The following is a 22,338-nucleotide window of genomic DNA, read 5'->3' as shown; positions in this document are numbered from 1 at the left end:
CCCCACTAGTCCTAGATGGCCAAAAAAAAAAAAAAAGTTCAGGAGCACTCAGTGAAATCACTTCCTTTTCTAAGACCCAGCCAACCTAGAGCTGTTAAAAATAAGCTTTAATTTTGGGGAAATTTAAATGCAAACTGGATATTAGATAACATTAAGGCATTAGTGTCAGTTTTGTTAGATGTAATAATGGTGGCTACATAGTAAAATAGAGATGCATAATTAGTATTTCTGGAGTAAAGTATCATATCTATAATTTAACATACTGAGGGGGGAGGGCGGGGAGAAGTAATAATGAAGCAAATAAGGTAGTATGTTAACAACTGTTAACTTCAAACAAACAAAAGCCACCATAGCTTCATTACCTTTTTCGTCCAAAGTACTAGCCTATGAGAGTCAGGAGACTATCTAGATCTACTGTATCAGTAAGGAGCCTCAAGTCTTTCAGGATATCCTTGGAGAAGCATGACCTCTGGAGCCAAGCCAACGTGACTTCAAAACATCTTTAGCTTCCTGGATAGTTAACTCTAGGGAGAGTCACCTAACAGTTTCTTCGTCTATAAATCCCAGATACCGCTCACTTTGTAGAATTGCAAAGTTTAAATGAACTAATGCTTGTAAAATGCCTAGCACAACGCCTGATTATAGATGCTGCTCAATAAAATGTTAGTTCCCTTCTCTTCTCTGCCCACCAACCCCTTTCACAAAGATAGCACAGCAACAGGAAGAAAATGTTTCTGCATAAATGTTAACAAAGAATTGTAGCTGACTAAGCAATGGCATCCAAAGAGCAAAACTTCTGAGGTCTCCTTGCCACTTGAAAACTCTGCTGACTCTATATCCTAACAGTACCTTCCTCTGTAATTGATCACCCTTTATGTACATAATCCTCATTACCCCTCATAATCACAGGGTAACTGATTTTCCCATGTTTGTCTCTCCCACTGAAATGGGATCTCCTCCTATGGGGCTGTGTTTCATTCATCCCTGCAACCTTGAATCTACCTGAATGTCTGTGTAACGTATGCATTTCCATAAAGTTTCGAAATTGAATAAACCATCACAGAAAGAGGCCTTTCATGGTATGGGACTACACTCTGTACGTGCCCCGCACTGCTGAATGTTCTGTAATCACCAACTCTGATAAAGACTCAGATGGCACACTTGAACAGGAAAAGCAGAAAAGATAATTAAAATATAGATAAACGCAATCATTTTGAAAGATCCAGAAAACTTGGAAGGGTAATTCAAACCAGGCAAGATGAAATGTAACAGGGTTAAAAGTAAAATCCTGCATTTAGATTTTTAATGCCCTAGTCACAAAATATAAGACTTAAAATCAAACCAAAAAAAACAATCAAAAACTTTAAGATCCAAACTAGTAGGTAAAATGGTTATTGAGGCAGCAAATGTAGTAAACGCAGGTTTTCTTTTTATGTCCTTGAATGGGCCAATGGTGAGAAAATGGCATGAGTCCCTGAAGTGTGAGAGGAAAAAAAGAAATTCAGAGTCCGAATCAATAGAGAATTTACCCCATGTAGTCACACAGGCTGGATTATATCTTTGTATTTGATTTTAGGAATCATATTTTAATAAATGACACGATAAAATGTAAGAGCAACCCAAACCCGAATTGTAAAAGGTTCTGAAAACATGCTTCCAGAAGGGAATGACCGACTTCAGAGGTAGAAGGTGTGGTAAGATCAATCTAAATGGCAGGCTGCCAATAGAAAAGAAATTAATCTCTATCAGGCAGCTACAAAAGGCTGAGTAGTAAGAGACAAAAGTTAAAGGAAACTGGCTTTGGCTCAAAATAAAGAATTAATAACTAAGAGGTTATTTATAAATGGAACTAGCTGCTTTGAAAAATGGTGAGCTTCTCAGAAATGTTCAAAAAAGGCACCAGATAGGGAAAGGAAATTCCTACTGAAGATGAAAGAAGACTGAGTGACCTATAAGATCCCTTCCAGCCAGAGGAAGTAGCAATATATAAGTGTTTCACAAATACATACCCAAATGTTATGAAGACCAATGATCACACATAACACAATCATTTCACATCAGTAGTTACACGCTTGGGTGCTTCTTTCTGAAATATTCTTTATGGTGCCAAGCTGGCACTCTACATATAATGGGGAAAAATCAATATGGAAGATACTCTGTTCATTGGTTGAAAGTATTTCAAGGTATCTCTGATAACTACATCCTTGCAAGTCCTAATTTGGGACATCAAGGGTGTTGGTCACTTGTATCAAAATCCACAATTCTTTTGTAATGTACCTTTCTTTTCCTTATCAGAGTCACATGAGAGAACAAAGAAAAAAAATAACCTATCAAATATCCACTCGTCTGGGTGTGTCGTATCATCAGTAACAATTGTATATTGCCTAAAAGTTTACAAAGGGCTTTCACATATATTATCATACACACATACACAGAGCTATAGATTTGGTTCTCAAAACTACCTTATTAGTTACTAAATCAAGCATTATCACACTCATTTTAGAGGTAAGAAACTAAGTCTCAGGAAAAAGACTGAAGTTAAACCCATGACTCTAATAAATAGCAGAATGAAGACAACAAATCCAAGTTTTCTGACTCCAAATTCAGAACTCCTTCCAGTTCACGGTGTTATCAATTCTATATAAAGAACAGTCACTTGTTTTCTATGTTACCTCATACTAAGAGCCAACTCTAAAAGATACCCAGAGGTTTTTTTTTATGACCATAGGTATGTCCACACTGGTAGTAGCCAGACCCATATTAAGTTTCTACTACAACTGCCTACTTCTAATTCAGGGTTGAGGATATAAGGATGGATAAGGGAGTGAGGACGGCACAGGGACACAAAATATTGAAAACAGAGAGCTATGGGTTACTTGGTTCTGCTAGTAACTGTAGGCAAGTCACTGAATCTCTTAGCATCCATCTTCTGAGCTGTAAAATATGTAAGAAAAGCTAAGTTCCCTTCCAATAAAATTCTACTTTTCTACAAAGTTGGTACATACTATCTAATAAATGCTCTTCAACTAAACCACATATGAAGAACCTCTCCTAGGTTTCTTCGAATGTTCCATAGTATTCAGCACAATAAAAAACACGAAAATTGCTCAATATACTTCTGCTATAAGACAAGGTAAACCTCAACTTAGACCCCTTAGACCACACTGATAAAAGCACAAGAAAAAGAACTAGGACCAAGTTTGACTTAAAAACATGTATTTCTCTGCTTTATGAATAGAAAATTCAATGAGGAAGGTAATCTTATATCATTTTTAATCTAAACAATTCTTATTCTACCACTGTCATTAGATGAATGATTCTTAAGATACTTTAATTTTGTTAACATATTAGTAACAAATACACTCTAAATTTACCAAAATAATTTCCACAAAAATTTCTAGTCCAAAAATTACTTACTATTTGAAGTTTGATGGTTTTCCCATCTAACTCTATAGTTCTTATTTTGAAATCCACACCAATTGTGCTGATATAGCTTTCTGTATATGTATCATCCTGAAGGGAAAGAAAGCTAACAATTAAAATGAATGTTCAATAGAGTAAATAAGAAAATATAAAGTTAATTTTTATCTACAAAGCTGATAAACAAAGTTTATAAGGCATAACATGTTGAGAACAGGCACTCCATCCTCTCCTGCACTCTGTTCATGTTCTGAAGACAAAGTGCTATTTAACAATGGTTTTTTTTTTTTTTAATGGTTTCTTCTTAAAACATTTTTTTTTCAATAGCTATTAATTTTTCCAAACATCTCTTGGCAAATTCTTTACATACATCACACAGAGAAAGGTTTTATATTTTCAATGATTATGAAAGATTTTTCTAATTTTCTAATCAGTGGAACTCTTGCTCCTCCCCATCCACTTATTCACCACAAAGCTATGATCATGTCACTCTCCTGAAATTTTTTACAAGTCAATTTTATTTCTTAGTTTTTTTAAACAGATATAACTCACATACATGAAATTCACCCTTTTAAAATGTACAAGTCAGTGGTTTTTAGTATATTCAGAAGGTCGTGCAACCATCAGCACTATTTAATTCCAAAATTAATGGCTTCATTCCTTTTCATGGCTGAAAAATGGTACCCTGTATGGATATACCACATTTTGTTTATCCATTCATCAGTTCGTGGACATTTGGGTGGTTTCTACATTTTGGCTATTATGAACAATGCTGCTGTGAACATTTGTGTACAAGTTTTTATGTGAACAATAAACTTTTAAACTTTTTAGATTACACCTTTTTTTTTAAATTGAAGTATAGCTGATTTACAATGTGTTAATTTCTGCTGTTCAGCAAAGTGATTCAATTATACGTATATACAAATTCTTTTTTTTATTCTTCTCCATTATGGTTTATCACAGGAAACTGAATATAGTTCCCTGTGCTATACAGTAGGACCTTGTTGTTTTTCCATTCTATATATAATAGTTTCCGTTTGCTAACCCCAAACTCCCACTCCATCCCACCCCATCCTCCCCTCCCCTTGGCAACAACTGTCTTATGTCTATGAGTCTGTGTGAACCATGTTTTGAATCGTGAATCAAACCAACTATAACACCACACTTCTTAGACAACTAGGGAAATTTATTTTGTTAAGTCCACAAATGTATTTAATAGGAAAATGTCCAGTTCTTAGAAATACATATTGAAGTATATAAGGGGAAAATGACACATCTGGGATCTGCATTTGTGGCACTCCCAACAAAGAGAAGGGGAAAAAGGATTAAATGAAGCCAGTGTGGGGAAGTCTTGATAATGCTGAACCTGATGTGTACATGAGACTGAAACAAAGATCACTAAAGAATAAAATGTGATCAAAGAAGAGTTCCAAGTGGCTGGAGGTAGCTATGCTGACTTATCCTCCACATATATTCACATTAATGCATACATAGAATCACTGGATAAAAGGATACTCTTGAAGCATTGACTGCAATTTGACAAAATGTTCATCATTAAATTCAAATTTTTTACTTGTCTAATAAGCATCAGGTACTATAGAAAGTGGATAGAGAACAAAATGAATGCAATAAACATTCATTCAGCACTCGTACATGCCACTTACTTTGTTAGAAATACTTATAAATGCTGTTAGAATTCTTATAAACCCCTAAATGACCCTCACTTGCGTGCCTCTGAACCACTGCACATGCCCTTCCTACTGTCCAAATTCTCAGTATCTCCTTCTCCCCACTCCCAAGCTTTATCCCCCTACTCCCCAGTCCCTGGGTCACATGACAATTTTTATTCATTTTTCAATTCTGAGCTCAGGCAATACTGACTGTCCAAACATTCCCCAACTATTCAGCCAATAGTTAAGAGATTCTTCCCTCTGTACTCCCAAAGCTTATACATTTATCACACCTTTTGCAGCTTGTCTCTACTTCAGGGGTGTGAGAATCAGTATTTTCAAAATGCATCCTAGGTGATTCTACTGTGTAGGTAGTATGAAAACCTATGACTTAGGTCAATAGGCATCCTGCAAAGAATTTTCTTTGAAGCAAAAATACCTCAGGCTATAGCCATTTTCCTCAAGAGAGGCCAGCTTCTTCCCACCTACCTAGAATTGCTGATTTTTTTTTGAATTGCTGATTTAATACTAGGAATTATTCTTAATTTTAATTAATTTTTAATATTTGCCAATTTAATAAAAGTTAAGTAATATCTAATTTTAAAGTCCTTTAAATACAAATAAAATTGAACCTTTTTTTTCATATTTATTGGCAATTTGTATTTCTCCTTTTGTGAACTGCCCGCTCATGTATTTGCTCATATTTCCATCAGGGCAAACATCCTTTTATTATTAATGTGTAAGTGTGCTTTATATATTGAGAATATCACCCCTTCCTCATATATATTTTTTTCCTAGTACCATTTGTTTTCCAACATTTTTATGTGCTCAGCATTAATCTTAATGCAATCAAATTTAACAATCTTTTCTTTCCTGATTTTTTTTCTGTGTTAGAAAATACTTTCACACAAGATTAAAGAGCCACCTAGGTTTTATTCTGGTACTTCCATGGTCTCATTTTTTAACTATTATATATAGTGAAGTTTTATACATATATATATATATATATGGGATTCATTAATATCACTTATATCATCAGAAAAGTCATATTAAGTATTTGAGATGCTGTCAAGCTTGCAGTGGTAAATTTTAAGTTTTCTAAAATTCTAATTTTCCTTTGAAAAGCTTGAATTTATTACAGACAGCAAATGCTGTTAGATATTTTCCTTGAAGTGATAATGTCTGTTCATCTGATAAAATGTGTACCCAATACTCAATTCTACATAATTATAGTTTGTTAGTTGTTCTTTCAAGTAAAAAAAAAAAAAAAATGTTCAATGAAAAAAGCAGCTAGTTTAGCTCAAAATGGAAACAACTATACAAGTGCTTTTCTTTCCCTTGAGACAACCAACATACTCCAGTCTTCAGTAAAACTACTTTATGCAAACTCCTCATTTCTTCACAGAATATTTAAAAAAAGAATACTCGAGGATCAAGATTTTATTAATTAATCATTTTTAGAAGCAACCTAAGTGTCCATCAACAGATTGAATGAATAAATGTGTATACATATACATATACATACAATGGAATACTACTCAGGCATAAAAAACAATAAAATTTTGCCATTTGCAACAACATGGATGGACTTGGAGGGTATTATCGTAACTGAAATAAGTCAGACAATGACAAGTACTGTATGATATCACTTATATGTGGAATCTAAAAAAATAAACTAATGACTATAACAAAAAAGAAACAGACTCACAGTTTGTTCATAGAGAACAAACTGGTGGTTACCACTGGGGAGAGGAAAAGAGGGAGGAGCAAGATAGGGGTAGGGGATTTAGAGGTACAACCTACTATATATAAAATAAAAAGCTACAAGGACATACTGTACAACACAGGGAATAGAGCCAATATTTTATAGTAACTATAAATGGAATATAACCTTTAAAAATTGTGAATCACTATGTTGTACACCTGAAACATATAATATTGTATATCAACTATACCTCAATTTAAAAAAATATGAAAAAAATTAATCATTTTTACTGTTTCATCAAAGACACTCTTAAATGAAAATGGTGTTTTTCCCCACTGTGAGTGAACAGAGGTAAACACCAGGACTGTGAGTATGATTTGGGGCTTAGCACTACTTCAACATGGTGCTAATAAGGCACCGGCAGTTTTACCCACCACTGCTTTTGCATCATCAGAGCAAAGATCAATAGAGTGAAAAAAGGCAAATGTCTTTTGCCTTAGTACTAAGTAATTATTTACTTAGTAAATACTAATGGTTTAGTGTTATTAGGAAAGTAGTTTTGATCTCCTGGACCCCAAGACGGTCTTGATAATCCCTACTGGTCCATACTCTTAAGAACCAATGATCTAGACAGTGAGAAGGAAAACATGCTAAATTTAAAGGCAGCTGATAAGACTATGAATAAGACTGTAGATTTTATTTATTAGGTTGAAAGTTACTTATCAGTTTGTAAATTTCAGTATATAGAACACTATGCCATTTTCAAAAGAATTTTGTACCAGGCCCTGCTTTTTCTTTTTATTCTACTGAAGTTTTACTTGAAGATTTGTTTTCCATCAAGTCACTTTCAACACAGACCTATTATTTTCCCCTTACCTCACTACTTATGTTGGAATGAAACACTGATCTCCAAGAAGAGTATTAGACACTCTGACTTTATAACTACACTTTGCTTGAATTTCTTTGAAGAGCAACAGCATTTCTTCTATTTAAGAGTCTAGATATCACTGGGGATGTACACTTGGAGGCTTTATATATAATATATAAATTCTGGAAGAGTTAATATTCTGAATAAAACTGTTTAAACTTTTGTCTCCCTAGAAAACATAAACAGCATTAATTTCTTTAAAAGCATTTTGATTTCAACTTACTGCAAACCTAAGAAGGAGGCAAGACTTTCCAACTCCAGAGTCGCCAATCAGAAGTAACTTGAATAAATAATCACTGCAAAGAGAAAAAGAAAATCACATTAATAAAAAGCACATTGTATTTTAAGTTCTACAGCAACAAAAATATAGCCAAGAATAACAGCTCACCGAGGAAGACTACAGCTCCTGAAAAGCCCATGAACGGCCTAACAGAAGACCAAACTGCAACAAACAGCAGGAGCCCTTTTGATGAATCACTGAACATGACAGAATTATGTAAAAATAAGATAGGCAATGCCACCCATGATCTCTAATATCAGCTGAACTTCCACTGCCAAGCAATGAATGAAAGGAAACATAAGTGATATGCATTCTTGGAGGGCCGAAGACCTATGCTAGAAAAATCCCACTCTTCTGCAATATTAGAATACCAGGAGTTAACTTTTCATTGTTCTTGCCAATGAAATGTATCTCTCCTTCAAATTCCAATCTAAAGTCATTATTTCATAAGAATCCTCCAACGAAGGGCTTTTATGATCCTTCCCTAGCATCCACCTGGAATTCTCTCCCTTTAAAATGGATCATTTAACTTCTGAAAGTCTGTATTATAAATATCTTAAACTGGAGATGCAGTAAAATCAAAGGCTGTGTAAATGCACAACTTTCCCAACATTCTAAGCTTGTATTAAAGCATTCTTTGGAAAACACTGAAAGCTAGGCTACGTCTATGCACATTTACCGCTGCCAAACCTAACAAAAAACCATTCCCAGGCACGGACATATATACACTACCAAATGTAAAATAGATAGCTAGTGGGAAGCAGCCGCATAGCACAGGGAGATCAGCTCGGTGCTTTGTGTCCACCTAGAGGGGTGGGATAGGGAGGGTGGGAGGGAGATGCAAGAGGGAGGAGATATGGGGATATATGTATATGTATAGCTGATTCACTTTGTTATACAGCAGAAACTAACACACCATTGTAAAGCAATTATACTCCAATAAAGATGTTAAAAAACAAAACAAAACATTCCCAGGAATTTTTTCATGAACCTGAAGACAACAGACAGTTAGCCAACGGTCTCCAAAGGAATCTCTCATAGATTGTTCCCAACTCTGACCAATTCTGTATGTTCTTCTTTTTTTTTTTTTTTGGGTACGCGGGCCTCTCACTGCTGTGGCCTCTCCCGTGGTGGAGCACAGACTCCAGACACGCAGGCTCAGTGGCCATGGCTCACGGGCCCAGCCGCTCCGCGTCATGTGGGATCTTCCCGGACCGGGGCACCAACCCGTGTCCCCTGCATCGGCAGGGGGACTCTCAACCACTGCGCCACCAGGGAAGCCCTCTGTATGTTCTTTTAAAGCAATGTCAAAATGACAACAAATCCAGAATTTACAGATTTTTTTTTCAGAAGATATACATGATTCTTAATTTTCTTCCTTGTGATTTAGTTAAAAAAAAATGCTATGTACTTAAAGTGAACCCCAAGTATCACTTGCAAATGAAGTGCAGATTACAATTATCAGATTTACATGTAAGCAAGATGTTTAGAAGTGATTATCTCTGTGAATATTAATCAACTGTTACCTAGGTTTATACAGTGATATGTATTACTTAAAACATAGCTTTCTGGTTTTAACCGAATTACCATAGTACACTTATTGTTCCTAATTATACCTAAAGGAAAGAATTTTTTTGAAAATCCAAAGTGCCCTAGTCAGCAGCAAAATAAAGGTCACAGAAGGAAGTAAGCTTTTAAATAAGTCATTAGGAAGAGCTGATTGAAACATAGGATGAACTTAACAACTAACATCCTTTCCAGTTGAGATCCTAAGGAAAAAAGGGGGTAGTGGGGATAATGATTATAAAAATTTACTCTTAATAAATTATTGGTACCTAATACCAAACAACTTTTAGTCAATACAGTTGCTGTGCTGACTCACTTCAGTACTACTGATAGCTTTCTCTTTAATTAGACCAAATGAATTCTTAAGAATGCTGAACACTGAACATTAGCAATGAATTTACATTTCAGTCAGCAAGAAAGAAAATCACACCACCGATACTACTACAATTACTTAGTTTTTAACAAAAATTTTGATACAACAAATGCCCTGAATTAACCAGTTTCCCTCAGGACAGTGCCAGGCATCCAGTAAACACTCAATAAACATCCTCTGAATCAGTGGTACTGGACCCCTTTACAGTAAAAGACAGCACTGGGCCCACATATGCTGCCTGTGGTATCATTCATTACCTTAAAGATCAATTTCTCTCTTTCAGAATAACCATAAGGCTGTAAAAAACATGAAAGCTTCCTAACTGTGCTACAAGTTACATTATGATTTCAAGGAAATTAGTAGTCAATTTTTTTAAAATTACTTTTCAATTATCATTCTTTTTAAATTTTACAAGCGGCGTTATTTTGAAACGTTATTTATGAGTTCCTGATAATTTAAGGCTCAGAGCCATTGTAAATAACATGAAGAGTTGAGCACTCTGTTCCAAAATGAATCTTGTCAAAGAAGGCTATTTTGTTCTCTCCCAAACCATCAGCTTCACTAACACCACAAGAGACGTGGAGGAGAATGGCAAACAAAATCAACTAACAAACTTCTTGCCTTATTGAGTTCACACACCAGGAGACTGTGATCAACAGCATGCTACCTGCACTGGAACGTTTTAAATTACCTACTCCTATAGTACCTTATTTCTAAACTATTAATACACAGGATGTACAAGAGAATTCATATTTGAGATCACTTAAAGACATTTCTGTAACTATATTTATAAAACAGAACCCAGTAGAAATGTTGATAGGAAATATACAAATCTAAAGTTAGAAAGCTCAATATCAGAATTCTGGTACAAAGAGTCAAGAATAATTTAGCAAATAGTAAGACTTTAAATGTATTTTTCTTTTATTCTCAAGAATTTGGATTAAGTTTTCAGTCTGCAATACCATTTTGACTTAAGTGAAAAAACTGAATTATATCAGTTGAGAAATCTTTATGTACAACTGTAATCACCACTCACCTAAATCAGACAGTTCTAGTAAATCCTATCCACTGTTCCCAATCAGAATTTCCTCAGGTCCTTTTCATGTCTAATTTACTATGACAACGACACTTCATATTTTCTCCCCGTAAGTAGTCTGGAGTCTGTTTTTCCCCACTCTTATGTTTAACATACCTATCTGTGTGAAGGTAAACTGACTTATTCATCCAAAATATAACACCGTGCCTTTTACAAAGCACTGTGCTAAGAGATCAGAGAACATTTTAATTTTGCGTTTTTAATCAGGTCTCTTTCATTGTGAGAAACACCTAAAGAATATCTATAGCCATACTTGAGTAACATTTTGGGCAAAATGCTAGAGAAAAAAATTTACAGGGACATGGCATATTAAAAGGACAGACACCAACCTCAATGGCCAAGGCAACAATCTGAGCCACAAAGTAAACAATCATGTACTGGATTATAACCCAAAGAATAAAATAAATATCCATGAGTCCATAAGTGTATAAATCATTAACTAAATAAATAGGAGAGGAGAGACAACACTTCCTTACATGAGGATTCCAACTAATGCATGTAGAAGGGATGAGAGAAATAGAAAACCACTGGTAGATTAACTGCTACAGGCAAGATCCACTGATGAATGCTAAAATTAGTGGGTGAAACTTCAAGGAGACTTAGGATATTTGCACGGCCTCAAAATTTGTCCCCCCCAAATATTTATTACTGCAGTGGTTTTAACATATGCCCACAAATTCTTTGAACACTCCTCCCTCCAGGAAGTGGAGCTTAGTTCCCTTCCCCTGAGTGTGGGTTCTTAACGACTGGTTTCTAACAGTGTGTAGAAAGGGAAAAATAGTAATTTTACACTGGAGAAACCTGACAGATGCCACCTTTACTAAGTGATCAACGTGAACATCACCAGCAATAAGTCATATTGATGTTATGTACCTTCTGATATGATGTAATGAGTAGAGTGCTTCACCTCTATGGTATTTCTCTCCAAATCCATAACCCCAGTCTAATCATGAGAAAACATCAGACAAATGCATACCGAGGGAAATTTACAAAGTATCTAAACTCTTCAAAACTGTCATGGTCATGAAAAATAAGACTGAGAAACTCACAGACTGAAGGAGGCTAACATGACATAACAATTAAATACAATATGGTATCTTGGATTAGGTTCTGGAACAGAAAAATGACATTAGTGGAAAAACTGGAGAAATTGGAATAAAAGTCTATAGTTTAGTTCATAGTTTACCAGTGTTAATATCTTAATTTTGATAAATGTACCATGGTATATAAGATGTTAATATTAGGGGAAGCTGGGTGAAGGGTATACAGGAATTCCCTGTACTACTTTTGCAATTCTTCTGTAAATCTATATTTATTTCAAAATAAAAAGGTTTTAGAAAAACAAACTATGAGGACATTAGTGAAATAGGTACAATCTCGTTGAAAAGCTAGCCCCTGATATTTTTTTAAACATGAGAGACATATTTTGTGTTTTCTCGAGTTAAATCAACAATCATAAATCATGCTGGATTCTGTAAAATAAAAACTTTGCTTTTGAGGCACAAGTATGTTTTGAGAATATTAAAGTGGAAATAATTCAGTGAGAAAGTAAGACAGTTAAGACTGACATAGATTAAGGCTCGATGGAAAGGGGCAGATTCAACCTTTTAATAATTGGATGGTGGAATGTCAAATATGGTAGCAAGTGAAAAATTATTTTTGCTATCAGTTTCTCCTTAAGTCTACTCCTGGTCTACTTCAGCAATACTCTAGATCCTCTATTTCCATTATTTATGATCTGAACATAATCGTGATACTCATGCCATTTTTGCATGTAAGCATTAACATTTTCTATACCTTAAAAAACATCACTATTGAGAGAGCATGAAACAATATTTTTAAAAAGTTACCAAAACCCATTTTGACTCAAAATTCTATTTAGGTAAAATGTTTTCCTTTTTAATGAAGTTACCAAACTACATCTATAAAATATGAAGTAGGAGATGAATCTGCTTGTTGCTGAATCTAAAATACTACTCCGAATTCTATAATCTCAAAAGAGACTACTACATGATACTGTTATGTAAAAAGATTACAGACTATGTTTGTCTAGTATAACCCATTTTTGTTAAAAAAAATTTGTACACACAAAAGATTTGGGGAAAAATGGACACGTCTAAATTGTACGATTACACTCAATCTTTTCTTTATATTTTTTAAAAAGTCTGCAGTCAGACTGTATTACTTTTCTAACCAGAAAAAAAAAAGTCATTTGAGGGGAGGAAAAACTTTTAATCAATGATTTATTCAATGACTGAACAACCTTACAAGTTCTTTCAGCATACCTGTCCGAACACAAATGACATCTAAGTAGGTAGAGTAGGTCAAGGTTGTAAGCAGACAGCACTGGCACATTCCCAATATAGCCACAAAGATATGAAGTCAACTTTTTGGATTAAATAAGAATAAACATTTTTTTCTTCTTTTATGAAACAAAATTTGGATTACCAGACATAATTCACCTGTCAATGAATATAAGAGATAGTTGACTGACATTAACACAAGTTTCAACTACCCTTTGGAAACACACCAAGGAAGACAAAAGTAAACAGTGGAGAACTATATAATTGTTTTTATCCAAACAGTACCCCCAAAATACAAATTTCACAGTGTCAGCTATAAGTATATCTTAGAAAAGGCCTGTTATATTAAAAAGTTCAATGGAACCTAAATTTGTTCTCTTTCACCTAGAACAAGTTCACCTGCATGATAGGAATCATTTAGTTTTTATCTTTTTATAAAATCATACTTGAAAACACCCTAAAACTAAGCTCACATAACAAATTTAAAACAAAATCATGGTTATGATATTATGATATAGTGGCCAAATAAACTTGAATTCACTTTTAAACTATACACTAATCTATTAGTCTTTGGGGTATGGAATGATTAATAAAACTTGAGCTGCAATAATTGTGCTTGACATCTACTTTTCTTCTTCACTCACTTTAAGTATGCTGCACAGAACACAATTCAAAATTGACCATCAGGGGACTTCCCTGGAGGTCCAGTGGTTAAGATTCTGCACTTTCACTGCAGGGGCCGTGGGTTCTGGGCAGGGAACTAAGATCCCACATGCCATGTGGTGTGGCGGCAACAGCAACAAAATTGCCCATCAGGCTGGATAAAAGAGGTAAGAACTTTTAGTTACTTCATATGCTTCTATATCATTTGAATTTTACAGAGTACATATTACTTTTGTGATTAAATTAATAAAAAAAACTAAATAAACCTTCAGCTATGGACAAAAGCAGTCTGTTAGTCAAATAAATAATTACCAAGAATCTGAGAGGGCAACAGTCTTTCCTCCATATTTAAGAAAACAGCCAAGCAATTTTTAAAAAACTCTCCCCATAACTGACCCCTAAAACTACATTAAAAAAATATTTAGAGACAATAGATTAATTTTCCATGTTCCACTTTATCTCTGTTTAAAACAGTGTTCCAAAAATCCAAAGCTGGAATTCTGAAAATGAGGGAAACTTTGGTTGTTCTGAAGAAGTAGTAAGCCATACAAGAGGACAAGAGAGTAAATGGTCTTACCACGTAGATAACAGCAAATATTTAGTGAAAAACGCACCAAGGAGGGGCTGTAAGTGTCCATACCTCCTTACCTTTCAAAGCCTGCATGGGTTTTAGACCTGGAAAGAACTGTATTTGAATTCAGGCTTCATCACATACTAGCTACAAGATCTTGAGGTAAGGTACTTAATCTATCACTATGAGGCTCTATTTCCTCATCTGTAAAAAGATTCAATTAGCACTCTCTACCACCCAGTTAGGCTCTGATCAAGATTATAAATATTGCCTCTAAAGCATTTAGCACAGTGTCTGGTACAGGGGCACAATAAGTGGCAATTATTATTATTTTTCCTTCCTCCCTCCAAATCAGGATGCAACCTAATGAAAAATCTCAAGAGCTACAGACAAAAACTTTGAAGCTATTTATCCAGAGTTTCAGTACAGATGATGGGTGACAAAGTATCACAGGAGTTTACCAGTATAATCTAAAGTAAAAGTGTAAAAATTACCAGCTAACAGTTATAAGTACTATGATCACAACTCCCGAAGTCTAGCAACACATGAAACAGTAACACGGTCTGCAGCAAATGTGCCTGCCTCTCCAGGAAGAGACAGGCATTCTCTGCTTTACTTGCTTTTCTCACAGAAAGACATCCATGACTTTAAGGCCCCAAGTATAAGTATTCAAGAATAGTCATGAGGGTAGAAAAACTGAGAATGGATAAGATAATTAACTTCACGCCTAGAGAAGCTTTAAATATCAACCCAACACAAGATGTGAAGAAAGTCAAAGGGCCATTCACAATACATACCTCACAAGCCCTTCTTAACATTTTTAAAAAGGCCTCTCCAATCACGAATTTTAGACATAATTGACCACAAAAATGCTAGTCGTCTAATTAACTGGCTTAATTTTAAATTCCTAGAAGTTAACCACACACACTAAACTGGAAACAGCATACTTGGACTGTAAAATCACAGGCCCTTGAGTTAAAATTCCAATTCTACTGCTTCCTCTGAATGCCCCTGGGCAAGCCATTTAACTCTTCTCTGGCTCTGATTGCTGTAAAATTAGGACACTATTTCTTCATACTATTAGGGGAAATAATGGACATACATAAAATTTCTGAGTAGTGGTGGGAACTCAAATTGTTATTTGTTGACCTTATCCCAAGACTAGTGTCAGGGCTTCTGGAAAGTCCTCCTCAGTGCTCTGTTCCTCTCCAGCTAAAGCAATATAACTAAAACTTTGTGTTAATAATAGAAATCCTAGGCCCCTTCTTCGAATCTTTTGCACTATTATGCCATCTTATTCTTTAAAAATATCACAAGATTTAATTTCTGCTAATACTGTTAAATTGATTATGCTTGTTCGAGCCTGAGTCATCTTAACTGGTAAGCACCTGGGAGCAAAGTCCGTGTTTTATAATTAAAAAATAAAAACCCCTCAACTCCTAGCACAGTCTAACTGATAAAAGAGAAAGAAAGGGTTGGCTATTTTCTTTACCAAGCTTTTTTTTTCCAGGGAAATCAGATTGTGTGTGCATGCGTGTGCATGCGTGTGTGTGTGTGTGTGTGTGTGTGTGTGTGTACATTCATTGGAAGATTTTAAGTATCTGTATTGAAAACATTTTTCAAATAGACAAGGTCAGAGATCAATGTGTAATGATTAAATGTGTTAGAAAAACATTAAAATTGAAACCACCTGCATATATATATATTACATATATTCTTACATATATTCTAACATCCCTTACTGGAATACACGTGTCAACTCCTGCATAGCACTGTACAGTTTACTCTTGAGACTCAGAACTGAGGCGGTACTAATCACGTTATAAAGAAACAGGCTCAGGGTTTCCGTGGTGGCGCAGTGGTTGAGAGTCTGCCTGCCGATGCAGGGAACACGGGTTCGAGGCCCGGTCCGGGAAGATCCCACATGCCGCGGAGCAGCTGGGCCCGTGAGCCATGGCCGCTGAGCCTGCGCGTCCGGAGCCTGTGCTCCGCAACGGGAGAGGCCACAGCAGTGAGAGGCCCGCGTACTGGGAAGAAAAAAAAAAAAAAAAAAAAGGAATAAATGCCCTAAATCAAGTTACTGGAAAATATCTATGGGCAGAGTAGGAAGGACAAAGAACAATTCCACTTAAGTACTATTGTTATTCAAAGAAAATACATTCAGACAAGTTAAATCCATCACTGTTCCTAGAAAACTTCAATTATATAATTCACTCAATTTCCTTTGTAAAGATCACTAGTTTGAGATGCAGACTGCATAAAATATCCTGGGTAAAGACCCTAGCCAAGTAGCTGGCACAAAGAGTAAGCACTTGTTAAACAGTAGCTATTATTATTAAAAACAATGTTTCCAAAGAGTGGTCACCTTTGTGAGCAAAGGTAACACTACCTGTCAGAATTGGGAATCTATAAACATGGAACAGAGTAAACAACTGGAACCTATCAACAATCTTGGATTTAATAAAGTGGGGTGTTCTGACCAACTGAGCCATCAGTCACAAAAGTACCAAGGAATATTTCATTTCCTACCTCTCCTTTGTACCCTATTTCTTCACATGTTTAAGTCAGTAAACAAACCAACAAACACTTGTTCTCTTGTTTCCTAAGGCCTCAGGACTATTTTTTTCCCCAAAATATCATTACACCATTATCCTTTTATAATCTGAAACATCACAGGGTGGTTCCAAAGAAAAGCCAAGACTTTGGTTTTTTTCCCTAAATTCTATTCCAGATATCAAAGAAGCAATCTCTTCTCAGCCCCACCTTCTACAAGAAAACAGTGGAATAGTCTGACTGTTCCCCTCTCCCTGTAAGATTAAAAAACAAAAGTGGGGGGGACATTTTCGGTTTCTCTTCATCTTAAAACACTCAAAGTATTTTTTAGCAAATCTTTAAAAATCTCAAAATCTTAAAAAGCATTTTATTTAACCCTGTTTTTATATATTAGGAAAGAGACAAGAGTGGGTAACATTAGCAAAAGGAAGCTATTCTTAACTATCAAAAATGAAACTTAACTATTACAACTACAAATAGTAAAACCATCATATATGTACAATCAAAAGTTGCCAAGGAGAGAAAACACACACGGCCAAAGGACTGCTGATAGGATATGAATCCAGCAAGATGCTTAGCATTTGTTAATCATAATCACTTAGATAAATCACTAAGATTGCTTCTAGAATAAAAACTGAAATATTAAAGAAATTGCTTAGAAAGCAAAATTCTCTTTAAAAGTCAACTAAACAGTCGGCAAGAGAACACGTGATTCTGAAGCTCTTCCATCTTTAAGACAAAAAAAAAAAACAAAAAAACAAAAAAACCCTTGAATATGTAAGAAACCGTCAACATCTTATACTTTAACCTAATTATGATGAAAAGGAAGAAGAAAATTTTAAATGCAAAATTTCAGTTTCTTTCAATGATCCTTCAAGATCATCCATTCACACAAAACTCTTAAGATGGAAAGTCTATATAGCTACTGGTAACTTACATTACCCAAAGAATTACATACATTGATTCTCTACGGACATTAAATAATCATATTCTGAATAGTGAGAATACCTCTTCTTTAAACTTCTTTGAATTTCTCAAATCATTACCAACACTACGAAAAAGTCATCAAGGCAACCTACAAAAAGAAAATCTATTTTTAGTTGATTTCTGCTTCTTTTCTTATAAAAAAATTCTAACTAAAAATTATGTAAAAGGCAGTAATGATATACTTATTAATGAAATTACACTCTTTCAGACAAATAACAGAACTGATTAACTTGTTTTTACCTTTAAACCCTTAAGTTAAAAGACAGATTTATTCAAAGCAGAGTGCTGACAAAAAAAAAAAAAGTCAGATGTTCCTTGAGTCTACCATAACAGAAAACAAAGTTTAAGAGACTGACTAAAACTTAAGCCATGATATTTTAAAAAGTTAAAAACAAGGTAAGTTTTTTTTTTAAACAAATTTTTTCTGCATTAACCGATGGATCTAGCCGATCCAAAGAGACTACTACATATAGTTCTTCCTACCGTAGTTAACTGGTATATTCATGATAGGTACACCTACTTTATTCTTAACACACTCCTTGATGAAACGGCCAAAATTATTTTCTTGACACTAAAAAAAAAAAAATCTGCTAGAAGCTAATGGATTACGAAAAATGCTTCTGATATGAGAATAATGTTAAGTACTTCTTAAGCAGTGTGCTGAAATAATCACTGCCTGCTTTACCATCTAGCTCAGGAAAATCAAAATCTTTCCTCAAATCTCCAGAAAAAAAAGAAAGTTCTGATCCTTTCCATCTACTTTTTCCACCGCTCACATTCCACTTCAGTTGCATTTTGTTTTTGTTTGTAGCATTTGTAATTCAAGTGAGTCAGTCATTAACCTTAATTTCTACCATAAAGATAACGCAGGGCCATCATTTCTCCCAAATCAGCCAAATAACATAGAAAGTAGCAAAAGAAAAAGCTTAAAATTTAATCATTGATTGACATATTTCTTATTCTCCTCACTCCCAAACCAAAAGCTTACAACTTAAAGATCATAAAGTAAAAGCATTCCATAATAAAGCTACCAACAGGTAATCGTATGTCAACCTATATAAATCTAAAATCCTGTTCATTCTGAGAGAACCAAACTTTTTCTTTTGTCAAGAACACATCTTCAGTACCAAATTCAGCAGCACCCATGAAGCAGATTTTGAAACTTTCTAAAAGGATTAAGATAAATAGTAGATGATAAACCAAAACAAGGAACATTTGGGGGTGCACCTGTAAACATTACCTAGTATACTATTATTTCAAATTAGTATATAAAGTGTATGCTATAATATACATGTATTATAATGTACAATATTGTACCTGGCATATAATAAGTGGCCATAAATGTTAGCTATTAGGATAACACTGTGGAATCATGAAAGGCATTCATCCATTAAAAGTTTTAACTTAAGAAAAAAACATGCGACTTTAAAGTTTAGAACAAGGTTTTAAAGCAAATGGACTTGTGTTTGGGCGATTAAACTGTAAGAATTTCCTTCTTTTCTCTATTTTCCAATTTTGCTCTACTTTTATGATGGTAACAAACTTTTATTAAAGATAAAAAGAAGAAACCGCTGAACTCAGATTTCTAAAAATCTGCTTGCTGGTTGCCTTTGTGACCTTCTGTAATAAAATACCACCTCCTCTCACCTTAGTACTTTTCACTAGTGCTTTTCCAAACATTTTTCCAAACTCCTAGGTTATCTTACTTAAGAGACAGTCTAGAATATAAATACAGTAACCCAGGTACAGGCACACTCAAGGCCATAAAAATATACAAATGATTTCTGGGACTGATTCTGTTGAGGTCATTAATCTAGAGTCCTCAAAAGAAAGAATGGTTTGGCACTCTATTTACTTAAGAATTACTACCCTTGCCATTTATTAACCATTCTTCTTTCTTCTTCTCTCTTGAACAATCCTTCTCACTCCCACTGCTTCTCCAAATCTAATGCTAGTAACTCCCTTACTGGTTTGTTTTCTATAAAGTCTTTCTAAACCCTACTAGCCAACCACAATCCCATACCTTCTTTTAAAATCTTGTGGCTCCAATCCATGCCACACATCTGGAACTTGCCATACGTACTGGTATTCAACATATATAAAATCTATTTTTTATATTCCATTATAAGTTCCTTGCAAGTAAGGATTATATTCCTAAATCCCAGCACTACTGGAATGCCTCACATAATGATGTACACCATCTACAGTGCTCTTACAGTTTACCAAATTGTTCTATATATACCTGAGCCTCACAGCTACCCGGATAGGAATAAAGATGACTCCTATTTTACAAAAGGAGAAACAAATTCAGAGTCTAAATCATTTGTCATGGTTCTGTCCAACTAATCTTCAAGATCTATTTACAGTACTAATATATGTAGCAAATTTAAGAAACTCCTGAACAGAAGACAAACCTCCATAAAATGGAAAATCCATGTGCTTTACTGTTGCCAGGAACTACTAAATTAGGGACCTCAAGTTCAACTCTGCCCAACTATGCATAACCAACTTTGTCCTTGGAGCCCTTGATAAAAAACTGCCAACACAGCAAATACGACACTATTAGAACACTTTCTTCAACTTCTTAAGGTATATAAAATTTTAATAAAATACTATGACTTCTATTTAAAACAAAAAAAAGGGACATTTCAGCATCAAACCACAGTATTACAAAACTTGAAGTCAGAATGCATTTTGCAAGAGCCATGTGACACACACATGACAGTCAGCTAAACCCATGGGCGGACCTTTTAGGGGAAATGTTCGGCAGTAACTGACCAAAGCAGCAAATAAATTCAACATTTAGGTCAAATACTGATCTTTGCTTTAAAAAATTCCTCAAACCCTTCTGACACTATAGAGGAATACCAATTAAATCTCTTTCAATTATTCCTTAATTTCAATATGCAAACTGTAGAAGGATGTTTTTAAGGGCCATTAAGGAGAACCCAAGAAAGTCTTCCCAAGGAAAGTGAACACCAGTTCCCAGGAAAGGTGCCAGGTGTGTCACATCTGCTGTGGTGACTTACTGAGTAAGCAAGAAAAAGAAATGCATTAACTTTTCATGACACGTCATGGAACCTCATTCCCTATCTGCAAGCATTCAAGTAGGTAATCCAAACCCTACAGATCTATCATAGGGCCCATTCGTTTCTCTTTCAACTTGAAAGCAAAGTCTTCCTTTTAGTTGGTAATATCACAAAGATGTCCCTAGGTTTTAGTGCTGGTGTTTTGTTTTTCCCTTGACCTACACATGGCAAAATGACTGTAGTGTCCTCAAAAAAATAAAAAATTCTCACAAATGCCCAGGTTTTTGGGAAGGCAATGGGACCGCTGAGTTCGTAAAGAGCTCCAGAAAAAAACTAAAAGAGAACTAAAAATTTTAAATCTCTTCTCACCATCTACCCATTCCCCTAAATCCCACGCAATCCTGAAAAGCATCCCTATTACCTACAACCTGGCGCGGAGGGTGGAAGAGAGAGCCAACAAGCTCAAGATTTGCAAGTAATGCTGGTTTCCACCCCGACGGCTCTGACAGCTCCGCAGACGGCGGGCGCAGGGTCTAACAGTGTCCTCTAGGAGAGTTCTCCCACCCCATCCCCTCCCTCTCCTTAAAAACAGGCCCTCCTTCAAAAGTCACTGCCTCCAAGAGAAGCTACCCCTTCCCACGACCCCACCACCGACTCCCCGACACCCCAACTCCCTTACCAGACTGCTCCTCCGCACCGGCCTGGCACTCAGGCCAGGACTCCAACCAGACTGGGTCCAGGCCCGGACGGCTCACCCCTCCGACCCGATCCCTCCCCCCGACCGCCCCTCCTCCGTCAGACAATGGTGCCCGACTCCCCGCCGCCAATCTCTCCTGCCCCATCACCCCCACCTCACCCCGGCCGAGGCCCCCGCCTCCGCCCTCCTCGCCCCCTCTAAGCTTTCCCAGGCTGGCCCACGGACCCAGCCGACCGGCGCTCTCCTGCACTCACTATTCGGGATTCATGCTGGACATGTCACTGCAGCTGCCGCCGCCGCCACCGCCGCCCTTGCTGCTGCAGCCGCCGCCCTGACTCTCCGCGCCACGCGTAGTCGAAGGGAGAGGAATGAGATACGCTGTTCCGAGAGAGCAATCGTCTTCCCTCCACTCCGTCCCCTTAGAACACAATCAGCAGCAGCCACCACTCAGCTATCGCTTCCACCCAAAATGGCCGCCGGCGAACCAGGAAATAGGA

At 35.9% G+C, this 22,338-nt stretch overlaps 1 protein-coding gene across 1 annotated transcript in view; it reads right to left on the bottom strand.

The window, feature by feature from the left end:
• The window catches only part of RAB1A (RAB1A, member RAS oncogene family), a 27,221-nt gene extending 4,883 nt beyond the window's left edge, over nt 1-22,338 (bottom strand). The window contains exons 1-3 of the mRNA XM_030877395.3: nt 22,096-22,338; nt 7,947-8,019; nt 3,418-3,513 (exon numbers count right to left, since the gene is read on the bottom strand). Coding sequence (XP_030733255.1) covers nt 3,418-3,513; nt 7,947-8,019; nt 22,096-22,118 — 192 coding nt within the window. The 5' untranslated portion in view covers nt 22,119-22,338. The remainder of the gene's footprint in view (nt 1-3,417; nt 3,514-7,946; nt 8,020-22,095) is intronic.

This window comes from Globicephala melas, chromosome 12 (assembly GCF_963455315.2).
Source record: "Globicephala melas chromosome 12, mGloMel1.2, whole genome shotgun sequence".
NCBI classification, from domain to species: domain Eukaryota; kingdom Metazoa; phylum Chordata; class Mammalia; order Artiodactyla; family Delphinidae; genus Globicephala; species Globicephala melas.
Note: the sequence above shows the minus strand (reverse complement) of the source record. Positions and strands in the feature narration are given on the sequence as shown.